The 27,217-nt window shown below is 47.2% G+C and overlaps 2 protein-coding genes across 2 annotated transcripts; both read left to right on the forward strand.

The window, feature by feature from the left end:
* The first annotated feature begins 2,663 nt into the window (after positions 1 to 2,663).
* Positions 2,664 to 8,534, forward strand: LOC128331323 (membrane primary amine oxidase-like). Its single transcript, XM_053264669.1, has 3 exons — positions 2,664 to 4,237; positions 5,776 to 6,008; positions 8,494 to 8,534. The coding sequence occupies exons 1-3, from the start codon at positions 2,664 to 2,666 to the stop codon at positions 8,532 to 8,534; spliced, it is 1,848 nt and encodes a 615-aa protein (XP_053120644.1).
* Positions 8,535 to 15,203: 6,669 nt separating this feature from the next.
* On the forward strand, positions 15,204 to 27,217 carry LOC128330710 (membrane primary amine oxidase-like). The gene is made up of 4 exons (XM_053263943.1): positions 15,204 to 16,764; positions 19,867 to 20,152; positions 21,933 to 22,062; positions 24,940 to 27,217. Exons 1-4 carry the CDS (start codon positions 15,204 to 15,206, stop codon positions 25,222 to 25,224), a joined length of 2,262 nt encoding a protein of 753 aa, XP_053119918.1. The 3' UTR covers positions 25,225 to 27,217.

Raw genomic sequence — 27,217 nt, forward strand, 5'->3', positions numbered from 1 at the left:
GGGGCTTGGTGGGGAGGGAAAGTTATTTCTGTTTTTTACCTTTAAAAATGCTGCTGTATAGCGACAGAGGCTCCACCTGCCTCACAGGAGGTGAGGTTGGGCACTGGAGGATGACAGCGAAAGAGGTCCTCCTTAAAGCCCAGCTAACTCACAAATGAGACAGAGTGCCCAATTTTGGGCCTCTGTGCATGCGCGCACATGCACAGAGGCCTGAAATTTCCCGCTTTGTGTCATTTGTGAGTAAGCTGGGCTTGAGGGAGGAGCTCATCCCAGCAGAGACGGCAGCGAAAGAGGTCCTTCCTCAAGCCCGGTTTACTCGCAAGTGACACAGAGTGGGCAATTTTGGGCCTCTGCGCGCACAAGCACACACATGCACAGAGGTCTGAAATCACCCGCTCTGTGTCATTTGCGAGTAAGCCTGGCTTGAGGGAGGATCTCTTTTGCTGCCATCCTCCAGTGCCTGACTTCACATCCTGTGATGGTTTAGGAAGTGGGTGGAGCCTCCGCCGCTACACAGCGGCATTTTTAAAGGTTGCGGGGGAGAATTAAGTTTCCTTCCAGGATGCCACTCCTCAAGATTTGCCGCCATAGGCGGCAGCCTATATGGTAATCCGCCATTGTGTATGTGTGTAAACTTGGGGGATGTTTTTAATTTCTCACCTGACACTTGCTCCATGATGGTCTGTGTGAACAAAAAGATTTGTGAAATAATGGGGCTTGCTTGTGCTGTTTTGTTGTTGTTTTACAAATGCATCACTACTCAGGCTTCTGATTACCCCTGGGATGACACCCCCCCCACACACACACACTCTCTTGCGTCCTGCATTCAGGCAATGGAATGTTGGCAACCCTACGCCCAATTCCTGCCTCATGCGCAGTCACTCCCCATCCTCCTGTCTTGTTGTTTGCTCACACACGTGTGGAAATTGGGAGCGTACGCAGCTCCCCAACCTGGTCAGAACACTTGTTCCACCCAGTTTACCTTTGTGTGAATGGCCGTATTACCTGCCATGAGATGTCAGGTCTGGGTGAGTTTATAATAGAATAATAAAAGGCTTGACTTAGAATGCAACCTCTCTCATAAGGTCTTTCCCCTGGGTCACATTCCCTGCTGTGCAAACAGGAGGAGTAGAAAGACGCTTGATCCTGAAAACTCAAGGAGAAGACAGGGAGGGATTTCCTCTCCAACAGACCACGAGTGATGCAGATGCTAGAGACTGGTACCAAGTCGTCATGTTCTGTGAAGGAACTGTTAGGCAGAGGAGTGGCTGTGGTCCAAGCAGGAATCAGGGCATGTGGGGCCATCTGAGGAGGGTGACAATCCAACCCTGAAAGGACAGAAAGGGTGCATTCACTGCAGGATAGAGGTTTCAGGAAACCAATCTGGGGCAGTCTGGAAATGAGTGGAAATTCCCACGCGGAGCCTCTCCTAGCTGGGTGTGTGTGTGTTTTTCTTTCCTCAGCTGGGACAGGCACACAGAGAGGCACAAATGGTCTGAAGCCTTTCTGCTGTGGGTTGAAATTCCAGTATAGGAGCAGCTAGAATGTGCTCTTGTCCTCAAAAGGCTGGTGGGAGAAGGAAGATGTCATGCTTGAGAAGAAGATCCAGCCAGAACATCCCTGCAGTGCAATCGCCAGACCGTGCATGGTTCACCCCAAAGAAGCGTCTCATGCTCTGGGAACACAGGCGTGTGTTGGGGCAGGGGTGTCCTTATGCCTTGCCTCCAGACAGCCCAGCTGCAGTGATTGAGAGAGGTCCTGACTCCTCACCTTGAAGAGGACGGACAAAGACCACCACCCTTGCAGCATACACTGGGTTTCCCCCTTGGTGTAAAGCAGCACACAAGGCCTGGTATTCTTTGTATACAAAGTGGGGAGTACAAAAGCATCTCCCAGTTCACAGGGACTGGAGGGAGAGTTTGTTCTCCAAGCACATGCATTCACTCGAGGGGTGTGCTTTGCTTTTCGATGGTTTTGCACCATGTTGCCTCAGGGCTCCGAATTGGACCCAGTGCATTGGCAAAAATCACAACTAAGTGCATCCTTGTGCATCGGTTCTGTCTTGTTCGCTGCAAAAGAAGATCTAACTGACTAGGGCTGCTTGAATGGGTTTGGTGCTGTTGACATCTTTCTTTCGTGGTTTTGTATTGATCTTTTATTTGTTTGAACTTGGTTCTGTGAGCCACCTTGGATTTCTTTGGTGTGAGAGAGGCAGGCTATACGTCTTGGAATCAAAACAGCTGGCTCTGAACGCAAAGAGGCTGCCGTGCCGTGGGGAGGGGCTGCATTTTGCAATGCACACAACATGCTGGACCTGTTGAACCTGCTAGTGTTGGTACTGCCGGGGCTTTGCAGACATCTTCAGGAAGTTGGCTGGACTGAACAAGGAGCCAGGAGCAAGCGGTGTGCAATTTGTCTAATGAGTCACCGGCTGCTGGATCCCAGGGATGCCTCTGCCTCGGGGTGTGCACATCAGGACAGAGAGAGGACGACCATCTGCTTTTGCAGAGCCCCTGGAAGCCCCTGGACTCCTCCCCCAGCCTCTCCCTCACCTCTTGCCTTCACTGTCTTTAATCCAGCTGGTCATAATTCACAGAAGCTGCTTGCAACTGGGACGCTGCTGCTGGGCTCTTTCTTGCTCCCCTGCTTTTGCTGCTGCAAACATGAACTCGAAAACTCTCCTCTTCATGCTCCTTCTGGCCTTAGTTGTGATTTTTGCCTTAGTTTGCATCTTGTTGATTAGAGGTCCAAACCACGCTAGCTGTGCCGACCAGGTGCAAGGCTCACCGGAGCATCCGCACAGCGACAGAAGTTGGGTCTTTGCTGATCTGACACAAGAGGAACTGGTCCAGGTGATACGGTACCTGAAGTCCAACCTTGGGGCAGGCTTGGTGGATGCGTCTCGTGCCAATCCTTCGGAAAACTGCATCTATTTGGTTGATTTGCAGTTGCCACCCAAAGCAGAGACTTTGTTGTTTCTGGATTATGGAGGAAGCTGCCCGGCTCGGGAGGCACTGGCTGTGGTATATTTTGGAAACCAGTCCCACCCAAACGTCACCGAGTTTGTGGTGGGCCCCCTCCCAGAGCCGATGTATCACCGCGACGTGACAGTGCAGAAGTATGGAGGGCCGATACCCTATTATCGCAGGCCCCCACTAGATGCCGAATACAAGCAGATGGCACGCTTTCTGCACAGTGCCATTTTCCCCACAGCTCCAAGCTTCATGCAGAAGGTGCTGCAATATGATGGGACCAACCTAGTTGCCATGACCACATCTCCCCGGGGACTGAAGTCTGGGGACCGTGCCACTTGGCTAGTCCTATTTCAGAATGTAACTGGGTTTTTTTTGCACCCAGTCGGGCTGGAGGTGCTGCTAGATCACAGCAGCCTGGATATCTCCCACTGGACTCTGAAGAAAGTGTTCTACAATGGGCAGTACTACAGAGATTTGGCAGAACTGGAGAGAGAATTCACGGAGGGGCTTCTGCATGTGGGGATGGTCCAAAGGGTCCCAGCTGATGGGGATTTTTCCTCCATGAAGCCCAGGGTGCATCCTCCTGGGCTGGGCCCTTTGCATTATGAGCCTTATGGACCACGTTACATTGTGAGAAAGAACCAAGTCACTTCCTCCTGCTGGAGTTTTGCCTTCAGGATGGATGTGAGCAGAGGGCCTTGTCTCTTTGATATCAAGTTCAAGGGCCAAAGGATTGTCTACGAGCTCAGCGTGCAGGATGCCATGTCTGTCTATGGCTCCAGCAACCCTGGTGGAATGTCCACCCGGTACATGGATGGGAGCTTTGGGATTGGAAGGTTCACGTATCCTCTGGTCCGAGGGGTTGATTGCCCTTATTCTGCTAGCTATCTTGATGTTGACTCTTTAGCTCAAGCAGAAAGGCCCATTGTTAGCCGAGATGCCTTCTGTGTATTTGAACAGGACATGGGTGCTCCGCTTCGGCGCCATTACTCCAAACTTCATTCTCTCTACTATGGGGGGCTGCCTGGCACTGCACTGGTCTTGCGCTCCGTGACCACCATGGGCAACTACGACTATGTTTGGGACTTTGTGTTTTATCCAAATGGAGCCATTGAAAGCAAAGTCCGAGCCTCAGGTTATATAAGCTCGTCTTTCCTCTATGCCGATGGGCTAGATTTTGGAAATCGAGTTGGAGACCACACCTTGGGGACAATCCACACCCACTTTGTTGGCTACAAGGTGGACCTGGATGTTGGTGGTAAGTGCCTGCTCTCATTTTCCCCCCATCTGCAGCAAGTAGATTCCAAACTCCATTGGGGCTGCTATTCTCTGTATCTTGGGGTTTTGTGAGGCCTTGTTCTCTGTTCTTCTCTAGGGCACTTTCCAGATTAGCTGCTCAATAGTGGCAAAATGCCTCCATTCAGGCAAGTCGTACTGAGACGTAAACAGCAGGGGGAGCAGTCTAGCAGCAACTAACAACCTGAAAAAACAGCAACTTCCTTACGCCGGATATACGACGTCCTATATTACAGTGATTAAATTCGAGACAAGGCATTGGCAATGTGAACGGCACCCTGCTGTCCATGTAGGGACTGCGGTGTCACAATGCAGGAAGTGTGGAAGCACATTTCCGAGATCCGACGTGACCCTATTGCAGGGTCTAATATGGAAAGCGACCAGGAGTGAAACGTGAGTAGATGAACCAGTCATGGTCAGAATGCCCATTGAGCTTAGTGGGGGAGAAAGGGACACAAATGCCATTCTAAAGGCAGCAATGACCCACTGCCTACTCTTCCTCCCTTTCTTCCCCTGTGCCTGCCAGTCGGTGGCTCTACGTCCCCACAGACCCTTGCATCGGTGGACAGTCCAAATCTCTCATTAGCTACCCATTGTCTCCATTCCTTCCTGTATGTGTGTGTCTGTCCGGAGTAGGGACTGAGAAGACAGCAGAGCACCTCTTTGTGTGTGGGGGCAGGATATTGGCCTCTCTATACACTGGAAAATTTGTCCAGAGTGCCCTGTCACTTCTGCTCTCTGTTGGTGTCTCTCGGGCTCTAGTCGAACATTATGTTGTATGTGTTATGTCTGTACATTCATATGCATTTCAGCGTGGAACAACTGTGTTGCATTCATTCTGAAAGTGAACCTGGGCACACAGCTATCATTGAGCAGATGGGTTCAAAGATCCACCCCTCCCTATTTTCTTCATTATCTCCCTCCCTCCAAGGGGCCGCCTGGGAGAGGGTGTGTGAACAAGGGCCCCCTCTAGCTATGCCCCTGTGGCACAGGCCTCCTGAAATGCAGGATACAGAGAGGAAGTGTACTGCTGTAGTGAAAGTGAAAGGCCATTGCAGCTGGGGATGATGGGAGTTGTAGTCACCAATGTCTGGGAATTTCTGTTACAGGGAACATTGATCTGCACTTGTGTACATTTATATGAATCTTGAACATAATGTGTGAAAAGAGCTTCAGTTTCTTTCGTCTAAGATAATGGCCCTGAGCCTTCCTACACAATGATGACTGGTGCAATTGATACAATTATCCTGCTCCATATTTTGTTAGGGATGGCAGGTCAACTGTCCCCTCAAGCTGGCCTTGTTCTGAGCTTCCCAATGAGAATGGAAACATGGCTGTTCCTTTTGCCTTGTAGATAGCGCCATCTGGTGGACAAAATGTCAGGCTACTTGTTGCCGATTTGCATGTGTGCACCAAGGCAAGTAGGGATATGCATGAAAGGTTTTGGGAAGGCGGAGTGGAGTGGGGCGGAGAGTGGTAGCGAAGGAGCAGGTACGCGGCACAGGTCCTTACCTGCTCCTCCACTGCCCCACCGCTGCTCTGGTCGCAGTGCTGTGCTGCTCAAAAGGCCATGCACGGCTGCTTCCTTGTTCTCAGCAGCCCACGTGCGGTGTCGGCACGCACATGGTGTCCGCGCTGATGCCATGCGCAGGCTGCTGGGAACAGGAAAGCAGCCATCAGCACATGCCAGCAGCACGACGCCACCACCGGGATGGCAGTGGGACAGCAGAGGAACAGGTAAGGACCTATGTAAAGGTAAACTTGTACCGTCAAGTTGGTGTTGACTCCTGGTGCCCACAGAGCCTTGTGGTTTTCTTTGCTGGAATACAGGAGGGGTTTTCCATTGCCATCTCCCACACAGTATGAGATGATCCCTTTCAGCATCTTCCTATATCGCTGCTGCCCAGTATAGGTGCTTCCCATAGTCTGGGAAGCATACCAGCAGGGATTCGAATCAGCAACTTCTTGCTCCCTAGGCAGGTTACTTCCCCACTGCTCCGTGTACCGGTTCCTTAAAACTACCACTTGGCCCCGCCAAAGTGTTTAGGCTACAGTAACCCTAATCATTCCGGCGCCTCTCTAATGAGGTGCCGAAACATTTCATGCACACCTCTAGAATGCACGAGGAGGCTTCTTTTTAGGACAAGATAGGCAGTACACTTTCTTACAACACTGGTGACCTAAGGGCCAAACTAGCCTTTATGGGATGTGCATGAATCAGTCTCTTTCTTTCTTCTTAAAGTGAAAAGCAGCCACTGAGGCTGTAATCGGAGTGGGAGTGGGCTTAGACCTTTTCCTCCCTACTGTTTGTCCAGTCAAAATTGCCATGCCAAGCTGCTATTTATCCCTGTGCAGAAAAAGATAAGGGGATCCCAGTGAGAAGGGCAAGTGTTAAATACTCCTCCCTTCCCTCACTTTTCCTCTGTTCATGATTACAATCTGCAAGACTGCTTTTCAGTTTACTAACCCTCTGCAAAAAGCCAGGAGACAGATGCACTTGACTCTCATATAACATCTACTTAGCCCTAGACTGGTTTCCCTGGCAACATGTTTGCATAACATGAGAAGCACAGAGACTCGGCAAACCCCCCAGAAAAACTCGGTGAAAGCATAATGATCAGGAGCGTAGCCACCGTTGGGCAACTGGGTTCAAAGATCCCAGGCCACTGCCCCTCAGGGGCCATGCCTTGTGGCCCCAACTCACCCCCCCCATCCAGGCGCAGAGCCTGACCGCCAGTGGCCCATATGCAGCTGCGGCCCCACTCACCCCGCCCCCCCACATCTGACGTCAGACATGGGGGGGGACATGGTCTGGCTCCTGAACGCAGCCCCACAGCTCCATTCGAGAGTGTGTGTCAGGCTGGCACTGTGTGCGCAGCACCAGCCATTTAACTCCCGAAAGGGCTGCGTGAGCCCTTCGGGAGCTACTCTGGGGCTGGGGCTGTGTTCGCAGCACAGCCGGGAGAAGCTCTTCTTCGCCTTAAGGCAGAGAAGAGCTGCTCCTGGCTGTGCTGCGAACACAGTGGCCATTTAACTCCTGGATGGGGGCCGCGTGGCCCCCACATGGGAGCTAAACCGGCACCCCCCGCATCTGATGTCAGACGCGGCGTGTGTGTGTCGGAGCCACGAGGCGCAGCCCCTGATTGGGCGTGGCCTGGGTTCTTTGGATCTGTTGGCCCAATGGTGGCTCCACCCCTGCCCACATCTGACATCAGATGCAGGGGGGGCTGGTTTAGCTCCCGGGCGGGGCCACGCGGCCATCGCTTAAAGGCAGGGAGAGTCACTTCTGGCCACGCTGCAAACACAGCACTAGCCCTGATCGAGCTCCCAAACGGGGCCATGCAGCCCCAATCAGGAGTTAGATGGCCAGCGCTGCGTTCACAGTGCAGCCAGGAGAGGCTCTCCCTAAGGCAGGAGAAAGCTGCTCTTGGCTGCGCTGCAAACACAGCGCTGTCCTGAATCGAACTCCCGAACAGGAGCCAGTGGCCCCATTCAGGAGCCAGACCATGCCCCCCCGTATCTGACGTCAGATGTAAGGGGCAGGGCGAGTGGGGCCGCAGCGGCTGGAGACAGGCTGCCGCTGGTCTGCCTCTGCTCCTGATAATGATACACAGTTCAGAACCATCGGTGTTTGTTCTCTGATTACAAGAACTATAGAATTGGAACAGACCAGATAGGATATTGTAGCCCAGATCCTTCCTCCAAGGCCAGGAGATCATGTACCTAAAGCATAAGCAGATGCCCTTCCAGCTTTTTTCCTGGTTGAATCTCCTCTCCTGGAGACTTTCCATCTCCCCAATCAACTTCTTTCAATATGGAGCTGTTTGGAAGAGTGAGATAGCTTTTCCTAGCATTCAGTCTAAATTCCATCTTCCGACAATTCTGAACCATTTATTTTGTCCATAGTGAATAGGAAGCCACAATCTATCTCCTGCCCTCCACCCCACCCCTGGGGACAGTTTCTTTTTTTAAATAGTCAGTACAGATGAGAATTGAAACAATTGCCTAGGCGCATGCTGATGATTAAATGACCTTTTTCTTTGAAGTTGACCCCTCGCCCCTGACTCCACTGCATCCGTGTCAAGCCATCTCAGCTTGCCTTGGAAGTTTCCTTCCCGCACATGGAGAGGAGCTACAGTCTTAGATAAACAAATCTGCCTTGGACTAGTTCTGCAGTTTTTTGGCCCCTGGCCATATCCCTGCTACTCTTTTCTCTGTGCAGTTCATGCAGCCTTTCCTGAGATCCTAGCTCGTCATGTCTGAATCATTTCCAGTTTGTCAATCTACTGCTTGATCTGTGGTTTCCTAAACCTGGATTCCTGATTACTATGATGGCCAAACTCTTGCAATCTGAAATGGAACTATAATCACACACTTGCCAAATTAGTGTTCAAAAACTATGGGTACTCAGTACAGGAAAGGCCCCGTGCCCTGTGTGCTTGTTATCTGTGTAATGTTACCAGTATACAGGGTGGAAGAGTGGGGCGTAGTTAACTTGCGCAACCATGGTTCATGCTGCTAGACTAATTTATGTGGATATATTTAGATAGTTTTACCAAGACGTTAGAATCAATACAGCTGGTGAGCCTTTCAGAAATCTCTTCCAGAGGCTGAAGAAAGGTGGGAACAGACTATTTGTGACTCATGGGCCCAGTTCAGATGATACTTTGCCCGAGTGGCCTACTCACCCCACGTAATAACATGAGGGCACATGTCTCTCCCCCTACCCCCACAGCAAGCTCTGCTGGGAGGGGAGGGGAGGGGATGGGTGAGAACACCCTGTTTCCTTTGGAAACTTCAGTTTTGTTTCCCCAGATGATGATATTTTCTCAAAACTAGTCTGAGGCACTGTATAGGTCTGTGTTCTCAACTAAGGGCAGATGAAAACAGCACCTCCCACAATGTCAGACCTAGTGTTCGGAACAAGTAAAGCATTCAGAAGCATCTCTTGGCAGGAGCAGGGATTTTAGCCTGCAGAAAAAAGCCAAAGGATCACAACAGTAACAACCACTTCAACCAGCTTGTTGAACAACCACTTCAACCAGCTTGTTGAACAACCACTTCAACCAGCTTGTTGAACAACCACTTCAACCAGCTTGTTGAACAACCACTTCAACCAGCCTGTGGATCAAATCAGTGGATCAATTATCCACAGTACCTCTCTGGTCTTTTCACAGTTCTCCTACTGGGCGCTTTCCAGATTAGACCCTGCAACGGGGTCATGATTAATCTCTGAAGTGTGCTTCCACACTTCCTGTGTTGTGACACTGAAGTCCCTATGCTGACAGCAGGGTGCTGTTCATATTTCCAATGCCATGTTTCAAATTTAATCACTGCGATATAGTGCTATGATGTTGTATATCCAGCGTTAAAAAGTTGCTGTTTTTTTCGGTTGTTAGTTTTTGTGAGACTGCCCTTCCTGCTGTTTATGTTTTGAAAGCGATTTGCCTGAACGGAAGCATTTTGTTGCTGTTGAGCAGCTAATCTGGAAATCGCCCTGGGATACAGCTCAGAAGTTGGTGTGTGTGTGTGTGTGTGTGTGTGTGTGTGTGTGTGTGTCCATGCGTTGTTGGACCTTGGTTCCAGGTGGAAAGAGCAAGATGTAGTGATGGAATGTGAGGCACTGAGCAGTCTGGTGAACCTCACTCACCTGCCAGTGAAGGTACCAAGATGATGGGTTATATCAAACAGAAATGACAAAAGGTGGTCTACAACAAATCTATTACTTGCCCATTGCACAGTGCCATGGTGGGGTCTGCACCCTCCAGTGATAGGCCAGACCAAGAGATGTTTAGTCCAGCAGGAGGAGGCAATGATTGAAGCAACTCCCTCCCCTGTAATCTCGGAGGGAGGGAGGGAGCCATCATGAACCCTGATGGAGGAATCCAAATACTGCCTGAAGGTCCTGGAGAGACACTGCCAGTCAGAGTAGACAATGCTGCTCTAGATGGACCTATGGTCTGACTCAATAGGCAGCACCTTCCTATGTTCTGATGGAAGCACCTTGACCTAACAGAACTCCAAGTGTACCTTTGCCTACTAGTCCTGGCTGGTGTGTTTCATGTCAATCAGGAAGTGCTGCAGGGACTGTGGGCAGTACATTTGGGGCCTTCTTACTTCTGTGCCACAATGCAGCTGAGTTGACATTACAAGTAATGTAAGGTTCAATGAAAAAGCTACATGACAGGAGAGAAGAGTGACTGCCAAGCTAGCAACCATTACAGTTATCTGGATCTTGTTTGTGCAGAAGCTGCAGCACAGCTATGTTCCTGAGTTTGACCAGCAGTTGATGAGTAGCTGTTAGGATTCTGAAATGCTGTCCCTTATGGCAACACATTCCATGCAAGCCAAAGAAGTACAGTTTGAAATTATGGTGGTGCTGTGATGCAGAAACATCCTACCCACTGACAGGAGATATTTACCTGGGGAAGCAAACTGGAGGACTGCAACAAAGACAAGTAGACCTGCAACTTGAGCAGCAGTGTGTACAACCATGGAACAACACTTGGGGCTGCTTGCTGAAGTGCATGTAGAGGGGTGATTAAGATGAGCATCCCCTACACAATTAAAGGATGTGCTAACAGTGGATTGGCACATCCACCAGTGACATCAGGGCAAGTGCATTCTTGCCACAGACTGGATGTTCTCAAATGTGCAGGGCAATGTTAATCTGAACCTGCACTCAGAGAATTGTGGTGAGGGATAGCTTTCCCCGTGGTGTATAGCTGGCAGAGGCTCTCCTGAGCAAGAGGTTAGCCTGTATAGGCTCTATAAGACACAAGAAACCAAACATATCCCCAGAGATGGAATCACATTCACAAAGGGAAGCACTGTCATCTGTGTTTGGCTTCGATGGACAGAAGATGTTGGTATTGTGTATACCCAGGAAGCTTGTGCCCAGGACAGCTGACAAGAAACCAAGCAAAAAATGTAATATTGTGGGAGACTGACCCATAGAATGCCCTTGACGAGCTCTCAGATTTTGTCTAGCGCAGTCACAGTGTGTCCTTTCAGCTGAAATACTGAGAACAGAGCTGTTGAAGTATGGGTCCTCATTAGTGCAGGATCTGAAATGTTCATTTTTATTTGCTAAAAGCTCACATTCTCAGTGAGTTGTGCAGTCACTCAGGATGCCATGCTTGGGATGTGGGGATCAACCGCTGCACTCCTCTGGAGTGAAATGTTACATTATTGTGGGTTCTGTGGCCTGAAAAATTTGGGTGGGGGGATCCAATGTAACCTATGGGACCACTTGGGTGTAACAAACCATGACTCTGGATGAAGGTTTAAGGGTGGTCTGTGAATTGGACGTTCCACTGGTTTACCACCCTCCTGTTCACTTGGAAGGAACACTTCCTTTTGAATCATTTCTCCTCTCTAAGCAACAGCAAGTAACTAATCACATCTGGAAGGAAAGGGTTCACCAGTCACCATGGGCTTGGAGCTGGGTGGGAGGAGCATCCAGGCAGAATTTCAGACCCATGTGCCCTCCTGAGAAACAGTAAAAATCAAGGGAGAAGGGGCAGGGCATGGTCTGGGTATGATGGCATGGAATGTGCTCTTCCTTCACCCTCAATACAGTGCTGGGTACATGAGCTGGACTGTCCATCATCATCCTGCCCATGTCATGGCTAGCAGAAGATCACTTCCCTCTCCTCCTCCTGCTTTGATTTTTGCAGATACACAACCATTTCTCAGGAGCATGCCTGGGGATTGCAGCCAGGCTTGGATGTTCCTCCCACTGTAATTTTGGTCATGAGAACCAGATTCTTATTTTTAGATAGATTTACAAACAGACCGCTTCTGGAAGTTCCCGGAAAAAGCTGGAGCCAGCTTCCCTTTTGTTGTCATAAGTAATCCTCTCCTTATCAGTCAATGGGAGCCCTTCTGCTGTAACTTACTCTGCCAAGACAGCATCTCACTGTTTCTGGCCATTAGTTTTGTTATCTGGCAAAGGCTGTCCCATGTTGAGAAAGAAGAGCTGCTTTCACGAAATGGCTCTTTCCATAAGAAAAATGAAATGTAGGTTGGGCCTCTGCAAGCAGATCGACAATGGCTAACATATCTCTTCTTCGAACCTTTCTGGCTGGAAAACGCCTTACCACACGTTATGCTCTGCCATCAGAACAGGGAAATGGCAACTCACACACAAAATCAGCACAATCCATCACCATAACGGGATGGAAAAGCCATCTGATGTGTGCACCTGAGGGGCTTTTGCGAGGAGAGTGGGCCTAGCCCCGCAGATGAGCAGCTGCTCGTCATGTTGCCGGCAGGGGCTGTGGGGATCGGGGCTCCGGAAGTTCCCGGAAGTTCCAGGATGCCCCACGTGAGTGTGCGGGGCATCCTGGAGAGACCCCCAAGCCCCAGAGTCTACTTGTGTGTTGCTGCACACCGCGGTGGCGCATGAGCAACAAAATGAGGTAAACTAAGTGCTTGCTCCGTTAACCTCATTTAGGGGAGGGTGGTTTAGGTGGGCTAGCCACCTCGGGAGCACTGGGCTTGCCTGCGAGCCCGGTGGTTCCCACAACCACTCCCCTAGCCTGCTCCCCTAGCCTGCTTTCCAGTGATCATGGGAATCGCTTCTATATGACTTCCTATCATCTGGCTAAAAGTTCTGATTTCTGCTAGGAGTGCTACTGCTATTTTCTCCCATATGGTTCAGTCAGACCAGCTCATGGTTCTTCTGCAAGGAAACAAAAGCCATCTCTAGACATTATTCTAAGAGATGCTGTACTCAGGTACAGGATCTCAAACGGGGCTAGAAGTCCCATCCCGGCCCTGTCACTCACCTCTTCAGCCTGCTGCTCCCAGTTACAGCAGCATTCATCTCAAGCTGCTTCTCTGATGGAAGGCACTTCCATGATCAAGAGGCTGGGGTGCCCCAGAAGATGCTGCTGATGTTACAGATGTGATCCATCTTACCGCCTGATTCTACAACTGAAGAACAGTGCTTTGAAAGTAAAGTGGGGTCAGTACACTGGTTTTGTGTCAGTGTACTGGTTTTATGTTCTCTTTCCAAGATAAGAATTTTAAAGGAGGGGTACACCAGTTTTACACAAATAAATAAAGGCAGAACCTGGATTATCCCATTTGATGCCTTATTCCATAACTTATCCCATCTGATTCCTGGCTGCTCTTGGAACATTGATAGGATAGAATGAAATCCTTCCTTTCCTCATCTTCAGCAAAGGCTGGTTTCAAGGCAACAGAAGACTGAAGGCATTCATTTATTTGGGCAAAAATAAGAGCATTTCAAACTTGGAACTAGAAAGAATTAGTTTGGGATGTTCAAGGAGTACTACAGAACAGGAAAGGCTGAGGTGCTGAGCTTGAATATAAGAATATACACAGAGCCCTGCTGGGTCAGACCAAAGCACAGGGCATCCTGCTTCCCATGGTGCCCAACCAAGTGGGGCTGCAAAGCCCATTAGCAGGAGATGAGATGAAGGCATATCCCTCTCTGGCTGTTGCTCCCTTGCAACTGGTCTTCAGAGGTATCCTGCCTTTGAACCTGGAGCTAGTCTATAGACCTTTTTATTTATTTATTTATTTTATTTAGCACATTTTTATACCGCCCTAACCCAAGGTCTCAGGGCGGTTCACAATATACACAGACATCAACACATCTATAATGTACTTGTCCTTCATTTACTCGTATAATCCCCCTTTAATGCCATCTAAACTAGTGGCTATCATCATATCTTGTGGAAGAGAATTCCAAAGACCAATTATGCGCTGTGTGAGGATTATGTGCTTTTGTCCATGCTAAATATTCTGTCAGTCAGTCTCACTGGCTGACCCTGATTCTAGTGTTGTGCGGAATGGGGGGAAATGCTCTCTATCCACTTTCTCCACACCATGAATAATTTTATAAGCCTCTATCACATCCCTACTTAGTCACTTTTTTCCAGATGAAAAAGTCCAAAACATTGTCGTCTAAGTACAATGGAGTACCATAAGGAAGGTACTCCAGCCCCCTCCAACCCCCATTAAAATTAATGCATATACAGACACACACACACACACACGTACAGTCAGCTGTATGCATAGTGCATTGTATTGTTTGAATAGGGCTCAGGTCTTGAGCACCATTTAGGATTAAGCCTAGGATAACCTCCCCTCTGGTTGGTTCCTTGACCAACTGTTCTAAGGCACAATCATTTTGGGTATCGAGAAATTTGCTCTCTTTATGATGACATGAACATGAATGTACCCAGTGTGCAAGTAACAAAAGTCACTCATTATTACAGCACTTTTTCCCTTGGATGTCTTCTTAGTTTCTTTCTCCAGCTCAAAATCACCCCCGATATTTTGATCAGGAGGGTGATGGTGGGTAATAAATTACTTTTTATGTCTGATATTACTATGGAGGAGTCTGCTCTGCCTGGCACCGCCCACCTCGACACATATTGATGATAAAAGATACTGTCCAGAAGCTGGATGGACTAGGCTAGAGGTTCTCAAACTGTGGTCCATGAGCTCCATCTATGTGGTCCACAGAACAGTTGAGAATATAAATAATATTTGTCATTCTGTCTTGCACTTGATTCCTCTCTCTTTTTTTTTTGCAAAATATGAGATACTGTATGTGCTTTGATGCATAGAACAATAACAACAACCCACCTCATCAAGTGGTCCACTGAGATCCCAAGCATTTTTCAAGTGGTCTGTGAAAAAAAAGTTGAAAATATCTGGGCTAGACTAACAGTACAGCTGGTAGCGGTCACAGGGAGTGTCCACATGTGTTTCTTATGTGATAACTACATGTTCTTGATAGGCAAGGGAGTTCTCCCCATGACCGCTTCCTTTCTGGCCTCTACCCAATCTCGTCACATTTCTGGAGTAACATATCCCACTATAGTTCTAGCAGCTTCACTGTCACTGGGAATCTTCGTTGTGAGAACGGCTGTTGGAACTTCACTCAGGACCATGAACCTGAAAGCCCTCCCCATTCTTCTGGTGTTTGCTCTGGCTACTATTTTTGACTTATATCTGTTACTGACGGAGACGCTTCCCCACTGCAGTGCCAAGTCACAGGCTTCCCTGAATGGAAGGCACAGCAACAAGAGTCTGGTATTTGCTGACCTGTCAGCAGAAGAGATGGACGTGGTGGTCAAGTACTTACAGAACCACCTGGGATTGCCCTTGGTAGATGCTTATCATGCCAACCCTGCTGATAACTGCATTTACTACCTGGATGTGGAACTTCCTCACAAAGAAGAGGTGCTGAAGTTCCTTGATCATGGTGGGCCACACCCCACCCGACAAGCACTGGCCGTGATGTACTTTGGAAACCAGCCAGATCCAAATATCACAGAGTACATCGTGGGCCCACTCCCAACTCCAACATACCATCGGGATGTGACCATGCAGAAGTATGGAAGAAAGTTATCCTACCATAGTAGATCTGTAATAGGCAATGAATATGAAGAAATTGGGAAATTCCTGCTGAACAAGAAGCTTCCTGAGGCACCCAATTTCCTAAAGGAGGCATTTGGGCATAATGGGAGTGACTTTCAAAGCCTCACATCAGCCCCTCGGGGGTTCCAGTCTGGAGATCGGGTCACTTGGTTTACGTTGTTCCAGAATACCAAGGGCTTCTTCCTGCACCCGGTGGGACTGGAGCTCTTGGTAGACCACAGTAGTCTGGATATCTCTCAGTGGAATGTACCAAAGGTATTCTATAATGGTCAGTATTATAATGGCTTGGCAAAGCTGGAAAGAGAGTATCTAGGGGGGCGTGTGCCTCTGGCAAAAGTCAAGGCAGCCTCACCAGATGGGGTTTTTTCCTCAATGGAGCCAAAGTTCCCCCATCAGGAATCAGGCCCTTTGTCCCATGAGCCTTGTGGGCCACGCTACAGTGTGAGAAACAACCAGGTTGTCTCCTCCTCCTGGAGTTTTGCCTTCAGGATCGATGTGAACAGGGGACCACGAATCTATGATATCACATTCAAGGGCCAAAGGATTGTCTATGAACTCAGTGTGCAGGATGCCATGTCTGTTTATGGATCCAACAGCCCTGGTGGGATGTCAACCCGATACATGGATGGGAGTTTTGGAATAGGAAGGTTCATGTATTCACTGGTCCGGGGGGTCGACTGTCCATACTCTGCTACTTTTCTCGATGCCCTGTATTTAATGGAGACCTTGAAACCAGAGGTGCAGAAGAACTCAATCTGTGTTTTTGAGCAGAATGTAGAGGTCCCTTTTCGGCGGCATTACTCCAACCTTCAATCCCTCCACTATGGGGGACTGCCTGCTACTGCACTGGTTCTGCGTTCTGTTGCAACTTTGGGCAACTATGACTATATCTGGGACTTTGTTTTTCATCCAAATGGTGCCATTGAAAGCAAAGTCCGAGCCACTGGATACATAACCTCATCTTTCTTCTATGGTGATGGGCTAAACTATGGCAATAGAGTTGCAGATCACACCCTTGGGACGATTCATACCCACTTCATCAACTACAAAGTGGACTTGGATGTTGCAGGTGAGTGTCTGGGAGAGCCAAGTAACTTCCATCTCTGCAGCTCTGCTCTGTTTTCTCTTGCTTCTTGTGGCTGGCACCTGTGTTTAGCACCACTCTTGAAATAAAGAAAATAAACTTCTCTTTATTTAGCAGGGGGAGAGCAACGGGCCCTATCCACACCCAGCACAGTTCCCCTGCAGTGACTGTTGCTGGTGTCTATCTTATGTTTCTTTTTAGATTGTGAGCCCTTTGGGAACAGGGAGCCATCTTAGTTAATTATTTATTATTTCTCAATGTGAACCACTTTGGAAACTTCTGTTGAAAAACGGTATATAAATATCTGTTGTTGTTGTTTCTTATAACTCTCCTTTAACCCCATCCCAGTGTTTATGTAGTCATCCCTGAAAAGGGCAACGAGAAAAAGGAAATGCATTCAGATAATGAATACAATCGGGGTCTGGGATAAATAGCTGAGACAGAATATTAAATTTTGTAGGTCACCAGAGCTCCCTGCTACCCACTGAAAGTCTTTGACACCTTCCTAGTTCTAGAATCACCCCTACTAGTTCTAGAATCACCCCTACTAGTTCTAGAATCACCCTTTCCATGGTCCAGATATGTTTCAGTACTGGGAGTTGAGCCAGTACTCAACTGTTGAGTACAGGCTGGAAAAGATTAAAAGTATTGTTTAAAACTGCCTGCTTGCCCATTTTTCATCCTTCATTTTGATCCTGGTTTTTGATCCTTCATTATATTCTGCCCATATTTTTTACACATGTCATGAGGACTTGAAGTTTGCTTTTCTAAATAAATAAATGCTGAGATTTTTCTGCAACTGAATTTGGTCAAGACGCCCGGTCTAACCCTAGCGTATGGCATATTGTATTGTAATCTCAGTAAAGCTAACCCATATTATTTGGTCCCGTTCAGACTACACATAATGCTTTTAATGTAATTTGGTCAGATCTTATTCTTTACACCAATCGGGAAAATTATGATTGTTTTCCTACCCCAGACAACATTAGCGTTTGGATGAACTGATGAATCGAGGTTTGTCATATTATGTTTTGCTACTTGTGTTTGGATCAATATTGTTCAGTGTAGTAAATTTGTTTTAATTAAGAAAGAAAAAAAAAAGACACCAGGTTCTGTCAGGGGTGTAACGAGGCTGGAGTGGGCCCAGAGACAAAATTTTAAAATGGGCCCCTCGCTGATACACACACACTCACTTCACATGTGACTTGCCTCTGGGGGGCCCCTCGGCAGCCGCCTCCCCTTGCCTAATGGTAGTTATGCCCCTGGGTTCTGTGCTTCCTAATGTAAAGTGTGTCGTCGAGTCAGTGTCGACTCCTGGCGACCACAGAACCCTGTGGTTGTCTTTGGTAGAATACGGGAGGGGTATACCACTGCCTCCTCCCGTGCAGTATGAGATGATGCCTTTCAGCATCTTCCTATATCATTACTGCCCAATATAGGTGTTTCCCTATATTGGAAACATACCAGCAGGGATTCGAACCAGTAACCTCTGGCTTGCTAATCAAGTCATTTCCCGGCCAAACCATTAGCCCGGCCTTATCCCTTATGTGTTGACATACTACCTTGCAACATCATTGACGGGATTAAGAGGCACAGCTCTAGTTTGGGATTAGCTGCTTGTGGCTGAGTAAATCTCTGGACTATCCCAGAGAATTGTGGGAAGCCCAGAAGCAGAGGTGTAGCTATAATTGAGCCGATGGGTTCAAAGAACCCGGGGCCTCCACTTCCACTTCTCATTTTCTTTATTATCTCCCTCACTCCAAGAGGCCGCTGGGGAGAAGAGTGAACACAGGCCCCCTCTCCCCTAGCTACACCCCTGCCCAGAAAGCATGGCTGGAATTGCTCCCTGAGCCAGATGCTCATCTGTTATAAGAATGGTATCCTCTTCCACCCACTGAAACAGGGGCTGCTTAGCTTCAACCCTCCTGCAGCTGTTGACCTACAACTCCCATAATCCTTGGCTATTGACTACTGTGGCTGGGGATTATGGGAGTTGTAGTCCAAAAACAGCCTGGATCTCTAGAGCTGTATCTGGCACTAATACATGTTCTGGGGCTCTTTTGCATTGATAGGCAAAATGTCTTTCGACCAGAAGAGGGCACCATTAGAGCAACAGAAAAGCCAGCTCAGTGGCCTCAAATGCAGAGTGGTTCTTGAAGAGTTTTGCTTGGAAGCCCTTGGAAATCTTGTTGGTTTTTGTACTCCTAGATTAAGGACACACTCTTCATCCTGAGACCATGAAGGAAGGACACTTTTACTTAGACATTAATTACTATGATTTCACCACTATGCCTTTTCAATTTGTCTATATTAAGTTTGCAGTATTAATTTTGTATACTATCTCACAGTTGTTGCTCTGCCAAAAGTCTCCTCCCTCAATCTATCTATCAACTTGTAATGGTGGAATGTTGAAAACACTCTCCAGCTTAACTATACTGGCGCTATTGTGCCTGTATAATTTAGGGAAGGATTTGGGATAGAAAAAACACTGTGCAAGGTGGATACTCAGAGACCATGAAAATACTATTAATAGCGGAAAACGCTGCAAAATTGGCCAAAGTAGCACTGCTATAACTGCAAAAATAGCCAAGGAACTGAATGGAGGAAAAAAGGCAAGACACTTATATCCTAGAACCAAATTCAAGATGCTATATTATAAATAGGGGTAATAAACCCCTGCCTTACACTGTGTTTTTTCTATCCCAAATCCTTCCATTTGGCGTGCATCCCGTTTTTTTGCCATGTATAATTTAGGGACCTGGAACATCCAGTCTTCTTTCCCAATGGCTGCCCCCAAAGGTAGGTTATTCTGCCTGCTTGCTGTTTCTGGATAAACTCGGCAAACCTGCTGTTGTTTCGTGTTGTAAAGGTTTGATTTTAAGCCAAGATTTCTGATAGGGTTGCCCTTTTCTGTTCTTGCTGAGCTCCTGTATCTGTAATAGATACATGATCTTAATAAATTGAACTGATTAAGCTTTTCTTTTCTATTTATCTCCATGCCTGGGACAGCTACATTTGTTTGGAAATATGCTAAGCAGCTTGAAAATACACCACACTAGTAGTGTCAACCTGTATTCCTCCCACCAGGTGTGAAGAATTCTGTGCTAGCCAATGACATGACCTTTGAGACACTGAAGGTCCCTTGGAGCCCAGAGCATGAGATTCGCCGGATGAAAATTGTGAAAAAGATCTTGGATACTGAGGACAAGGCCACCTTTCGCCATCATGATGATATGCCCAGATACATATATTTTGCAGCCCAAAATAAAAACAAGTGGGGCCATGAACGTGGCTATCGGATCCAGCCAATCAGCTTTTCTGGGGATCATCTACCAGAGACTGATCCAATGGAGCGAGCCATCAGCTGGGGCAGGTAAGTGACTGAGGCAGGTCTCACGATCAGTGAGACCTGCTTTTGCCGGTTTTGCAGGGAGAGCAGGCTAAGCCTGCTCTCCCTGCAGACAAGCAGGGCGGATGCCCTGGGCAGTTGGATCAGCCGCCCACACAACTTTGGGCTCTGTGACAGAGTCGGCGGGCGCTGGGGAGATTGGGGGCTGCGCGGCAGGGCATACTGGGGAGCCCCCAAGCCGGGAGGCTGCTTTTCAGCTGCCTGCCGGGGTTCTACTCGTGAGTAGCCGTGGCACAGAGCCACGCCACGGCTACTCACGATCCCAAAAACTGGGTTTAAGGGGCAGGCTACTTGAGCGGGTTACCCACTCAAGAACCACCGGGCTCGCAGCCGAGCCTGGTGGTTCACATGACTGTAGGAAATCGGGCTAGCGGAGGCTAGCCCGATTTTCTACAATCGTGTGAATAGCCTCACTGATCTGGCACTGAAACCTGGGATGGGTACACTGGGTCCTTGAATGACACAGCGTGGAATGGATCTTCATAATAATGGCCAGAATATTAGCGATTCTGATTATAACACCTTATAATAGCCGCTTCCCTTGTGAACACAAAGTAATCATGTTTGTTTAACTAAGCTTTATTCAGAAACAACTCAATTTTTCTCCATCTCCTTGCCCTCCCTTTCCTTTCTCCCTCTACGCCACCCCCCACACTCACTACAGGAACCCCACAGGGACACACTTCTAATTAACAAAACATAAAATATTGCTAGATAGAATACAATACACCTTCACTATATCAGTGCTTGAATTGTTTGGTCAGTATACCCATCAGATTCTAGCCCTATGCAGACACTGAAGGGAGTCTCACGATTGGTGAGACCCACCGTAAGAGGGTCTGCAGGGAGAGTGGGCTTAGATGATCTGAAAAACCAGGTTAGCAGAGCGCTTGCTCTGCTAACCTGGGCTAAGGGGAGGGGTATTTAAGCAGGCTACCTGCTTTGGGGAAACCAGGCTGGCCTGCAAGCCTGGTGTTTCCCATGGTCCATTGAAAGCCAGCTAAGCTCCCCTAGCTCGCTTTCCACTGATCGTGAGAATCGCCTCACTGTGTTGTAAGTGCATACACATCTCTACATGTTTTTGTATGAATGACTATATATGCATTCATTTTAAAAGAGAACCTGGGTATCGGCCCCTTCAAATGTGGAGTACGGATAAGAAGTATACCACTGAACATGCAGGACATTGATCTGTATATGTGCATACACAGTTCACAGATTTTATGTGCATTGAACATAATCTGTAAATAGGGTCCATCTCTCTCCAGGTTTCATTTCAGATGTATCATTTTTGGAAGGGCGGTATAGAAATCGAATTAATAATAATAATAATAATAATCACATTTAGTTTTATGCATGTATGTATTTCTATGTAAACCTCTTTGGGAACTTTTGTTGAAAAGTGGTATATAAATATTTGTCATATACATATTCAATTAACTGAGTCCGATGAATCTCTATAGTTTGGGGAATGCTTCATTCACATGAATGACAACTCAGTTTCCCCCAAGGAATTTTCCCCCCAGCACCAGAGCTCTGCTATGGAACACGCAAAGGAGCAAAATGCTGCTAGAGAGTCTGTTTCCTAGAGATTATGTCCCAGTTTCAGAGAGCGTTTACAGTCTTGGGAGCTGTTATTGGCCATGATCCAAGGCAGACACCGCAGCAAGACATGGGGCCTCACACACACGAAAGTGGGGGTGCTCGTCTGTTTCAGCAATGCTTTCTTTGGTCTGCTTTCCAGGTACAAGTTGGCCGTCACCAAGCGGAAAGAAGAGGAGCTCTTCAGCACCAGCATCTATAACCAGAACGACCCATGGACACCTTCAGTTGCCTTTGCTGACTTCATAGACAATGAGACCATTGTCAATGAGGTGAGTCATGAGCCCGATACGTGCATGATGTTCAGCGCATGTACAGTCTGTGTACACACAAATCTGCACACACAAATACAGCAGTTTTCTTCTTATCAGTACCCTGCATTCAAGAACGCCTGTATGCAACTTCACTTTTAAAATGAATGTAGATAGTCATTCATATAAATATATCAATGAGTACATATAACATAATGTTTGATTAGGGCTGCAATCTCTCTAAGTTAGAACTATTGTTGTTCTAACTAAAAGATATTGTCAGGGTAGACAAAGCAAATAGCCTCCGCACTAAATATTCAACATGGCACACATCCATGGTACGTTATAGGACAGATCAAGCATTTAGACAAAATTGAATCATAAGAGGTGAAGTTTAGTGCATTCAATGGAATGTCAGATTATTGTCTTTGTTTTTAAACAGCCCAGTCTTAAATGTTGATTTTAAAGGCACATGTGTGTTTGTGGAGTTAGTCGATTCCTAATGCATGCTAGAGAGCACATTTTAAAGACAAACTCTTAGGAGAGGAGAGCTGGTCTTGTGGTAGCAAGCATGACTTGTCCCCATAGCTAAGCAGGGTCTGCCCTGGTTGCATCTGAATGGGAGACTTGGTGTGAGCATTGCAAGATATTCATCTCAGGGGATGAAGCCAGCGTGGTGTAGTGGTTAGAGTGCTGGACTAGGACCGGGGAGACCCGAGTTCAAATCCCCATTCAGCCATGATACTAGCTGGGTGACTCTGGGCCAGTCACTTCTCTCTTAGCTTAACCTACTTCACAGGGTTGTTGTGAAAGAGAAACTCAAGTATGTAGTACACCGCTCTGGGCTCCTTGGAAGAGCCCAATATAAGAGGAAGAGCGGGATATAAATGTAAAAACCAACAAAAAACAAACAAACAAGCCGCTCTGGGAAGAGCAGAAGGTTTCAAGTTCCCTCCCTAGCTTCTCCAAGATAGGACAAGATTTTATAGGACAAGATTTTTTTTAATTGAACCAACAAACTACCAAAGCATACAGTACGTTGCCAAAGCACAATTATATACAAAGTGGTTGTTTGTACATGATATATCTACAAAGATTTACACACAATGATTTGGAAACCCACAAGGTTATGAGGTATATGCAGGTAGTACTGTAACTCGGGGGTGGGGGATTTCAAGGCTTTCCAAGATAGGGCTAAGAGAGATTCCTGCCTGCAGCCTTGGAGAAGCTGCTGCCAGTCTGTGAAGACAATACTGAGCTAGATAGACCAATGGTCTGACTCAGTATATGGCAGTTTCCTATGTTCCTATCTTCTGACTGTCTTAAATATTTAAGGGTTTGATTAGCACTGAATGCAAAATCATTTCCACTCTTCTACTACCTTCTCTGTGGGATTTGGGATGCGACTTCACGCAGCCAGTGAACCAAGTGTAATGATTTAAAATTATTGAAAGCATTTCTGTGAAGTACGTGAGTGTGGAATTCAAGGAACAGTTCCCCTCCTGATGCAAATGCATTTCACAACTGTCCTAATGGTACAAAACCTGGCCCCTTTCTTTCACCTCTGTCATTAGGAACATAGGAAGCTGCCATATACTGAATCAGACCATAAATCCATCTAGCTCAGTATTGTCTACACAGACTGGCAGCGGCTTCTCCAAGGTTGCAGGCAAGAATCCCTCTCAGCCCTATCTTGGAGATGCCAGGGAGGAAACTTGGAACCTAGATGCTCTTCCCAGAGCGGCCCCATCCCCTAAGGGGAATATCTTACAGTGCTCACACGTCAAGTCTCTCATTCATATGTAACCAGGGCGGACCCTGCTTAGCTAAGGGGACAAGTCATGCTTGCTACCACGGGACCAGCTCTCCTCTCCTGTGGAAAGGTGAAAGAAAGGGGCCAGGTTTTATACCATTATAAAACTCCTCAGGATGACATTTTGGCAACTGCTTGGACCCATAATATTTTGCAAGGTCCCTTCCCAAGTGATGGATGGTTCAAAGGATCCATTCAGGGAGGAAACAGATCAATACTAGGGTGTTTCCACTGGCAGTAAAGTGGGATCTGCAAAACCTTTGCACAAATTTCAAGTGCTATCTTACTCACTGTAAAGATGCTGCTCCTGCTTTCTGCACTCCTTCCTTGCATGATCTTATCCTCTGTACACATGCTGAGCAGGGTCCTCATGCAATTTTCTCCATGCAACCTGCTGGCTGCCCCTTTATGTTCTGAGAAGAACCCATCCTTTTCCCCATTCACCAGAAAAGTAGCAATGTAAAACTGTCGGCTCTTCTTGGAATGAGCTGGCTGGCAAGTGGCACTGCAAAAATCATGCAAGATCCCTGCTTAGCATGTGTACTGAGGGTGTGATCCACACTAGGAAGGAGTGCAGAAGTCTACAGGAGGGCCTTTATAGGGAGTAAAATCATGCTTGGTACATGTTTCAGAGCACTGCAAATCCTGCACTTTGTTGCCATCTGGAAACACCTCCCCTAGTGCCTTTCAGTGCTTTTGTATTCCTTTACCAATATACTGATTCTAGGAATGCAGAAGCAAGCAGACAGCTTTAGTGAGCTGCCAACCAGTCTCGGTTCAGCCCTCCCAAAATCCAAACCTTTTCTCAAAAACTAGCTTGGCAACTTTTGTAAGTACAGGGAAATTAGTTGCAGCCCCTGTTCCTTCCAGGTGTAACGTGCTAGATCGCTTGGATCAGAACAAAGACTTCTTGTGCTGCGGCCAATGGCCAACTTAGATTGTCCCCCATCAATGTCTAGCGAGCCAGCTTTCCACATCTGCTGCACCACACTGGCTCAGAAAGTTTCTCTGAATCTGCCCTGGTATTTCTCCTTCATTCTTTGGTCTTACCAAGTGACATGGTCTTCCTCTGCTCCCCTCATCAGGACCTGGTTGCCTGGATCACCACTGGCTTCCTGCACATTCCACATGCTGAGGACATCCCCAACACTGTGACACTTGGAAATGCGGTTGGCTTCCTTTTGAGACCATACAACTATTTTGATGAAGATCCCTCCGTCTATTCTCCTGACAGTGTTTTCTTCACCAGCGAGCAGGACCCCACTTCCTGTGATGTCAACCACCTTGCATGCCTGCCCCAAACTGCTGCATGCTTGCCTAACCTTCCACCTTTCACATATAAGGGTTTCCAAAATCTAACAAGGCTCTGATACTTCTGAACTGTGGGGTGTTTTGAGGGTGTGGTGGAGCTCAGCATCAAATGGGCATATAACAAAGACAGTTAGTCCTGACCTCTTTCAATTGAGTGGCTGATATCCAGGCTAACATTTTGTACACCAAAAAGCATTCTGTGTGTCCAATGTAGGTGGGGCCATTTTTGCTGATCTCTTCTTCCTTCTGCAGTTCCTTGTGCCTCCAGCAAATATGACCCTGAAGGTCCCACAATCCTCAGGGACATACTTTCAGAAGGCACACAGTGGGCTGCAGAGGGAAAAGGAGACTGACAAAAACCTCCGGTCCCCTGTTGTACTCGGGGAATGTTTTTCAGTGCACACAACTTTAGTCTGCACGTTGTTCACTGCCTTTAACCCCCATTTTAAACTGTGCATGCCTGCATTGTACGTATTTGTAGACTGTTTTGCAATCATATTTTTCTGGGCTCAGATGTACCTTAGCTGCAGTTTGCCTTCCCCACCAATTTGCTTCTCCTAAACCCTCTTAAGCCTCTCTTCCTTTCAGGAGATCTTATGTGTATATCTATGCTATGGATAAATTGGCTTAACCATCATTCCCCCTATCAAGGGAATCTTGTGGACTATATATAATTCAGTGAGGTGGGAAAGGGACCTGAAACAAGGAATTCCTAGCATCCTCACCAAAACATAATTCACAAATTAAATGGGGAAAGCTACAGCTAGTGTAAACCCAATATAAGTTTGTAGAGAAGATACATGACCCAAGATTGCTAATGATCGAAGATTACTCAAGAATCAAAGGATGGCGACAGATATACCCAGTGTGTTCATCTTTAGTGGGAGTGTAGCTGCCTTCCAGGCTTGCAGTTTGCATGACACTTCAATATTTTTTCACGCACAGTTCTGATAAAACCTATTTTATCAAGTTGAGCAACCTGGTCAGGAGCTAGATTTGTTCTGCCTTTGCTAGATGTCCCTCTTAAACATTTTGGAGGCCAATGTATACATTTATAAATACATTTATTTAAAAACATGGATCTGTCAGGGCAGGATGGGGAAAGTGTCCTATGACAACCCTAGCCAACTGGCATTATCCACAGTCAGCCTTTGCTTACAAAACCATTTTTTAAAAGCCTGAATCTAGAGTTTTAGCATGACCCTAGGGAGAGAAAAGAATGTCTGTACTTGAATGTGGTCGGAGCACTTCCCAACTTATACAAATGTGCTCTCTGTCTTCTCGTAAAGAAGGATGGCTGTAGCTCAGGATCAAAGGCTGAAATCCAAAGCAATGAACTGTTGGCAGAGCGATTTGAGCTAGCACAAGAGTTAGCTTAATTATGCTCAAAAATGGGGATTTGCAGAATTGTGCTCTTGCGCTCCAACAAATGAGAGGGTTGTTCTCAACAGTTGCTCAACCGTTAATGCAGCCACAAGCATGGTTGTGGTAGCCCAACACTAGTCTGGAGTTCAAGTTCTAAACTTAGCACTACTAGCTAGCACAACAATTTTGCACTAGCACAGCATCCTTCTGCAAGCAGTTCATTGCTCTTGAGGTCAGCCAATGTCCAATTGCAGGGAGCCAGAGTTGCGCATAAATGGAGAAATAGTTAATGTAGAGCAAAGCAGCTTCATCTGTTTAAGAAAACAGCAAAAAACCCACCCCAACAACCAGGAAGTATCTAATGCAAAAGCAATGAGAAAGACCAAGTCTGAAGATGCTGGAAATTGTAGACAATCTTTTTTATTGGCATGTGTTGTCAATAGCAGGTGTGTTTGTTCATGTTATTCCTTCATCTGATTAAGCCCACCAATGACACGTCTTGATGCCAACATTTAGGATGCAATTACAAGGTCAGGAGCAGGATAAAGTTTCCGTTCTTGATGGACTTTGTGAACTAGGGAAACGTTATGTGTTTGTATTTCTCTTTTCAATTTAAGCTTCCTTCCCCCCTCCTCTTTATTTTGTCTTATTGAGCAGATTAACAAATAAAGGAGCAAAGAACCCATA

Source organism: Hemicordylus capensis, chromosome 6, assembly GCF_027244095.1.
Source record: "Hemicordylus capensis ecotype Gifberg chromosome 6, rHemCap1.1.pri, whole genome shotgun sequence".
Taxonomy (NCBI): Eukaryota; Metazoa; Chordata; class Lepidosauria; order Squamata; family Cordylidae; genus Hemicordylus; species Hemicordylus capensis.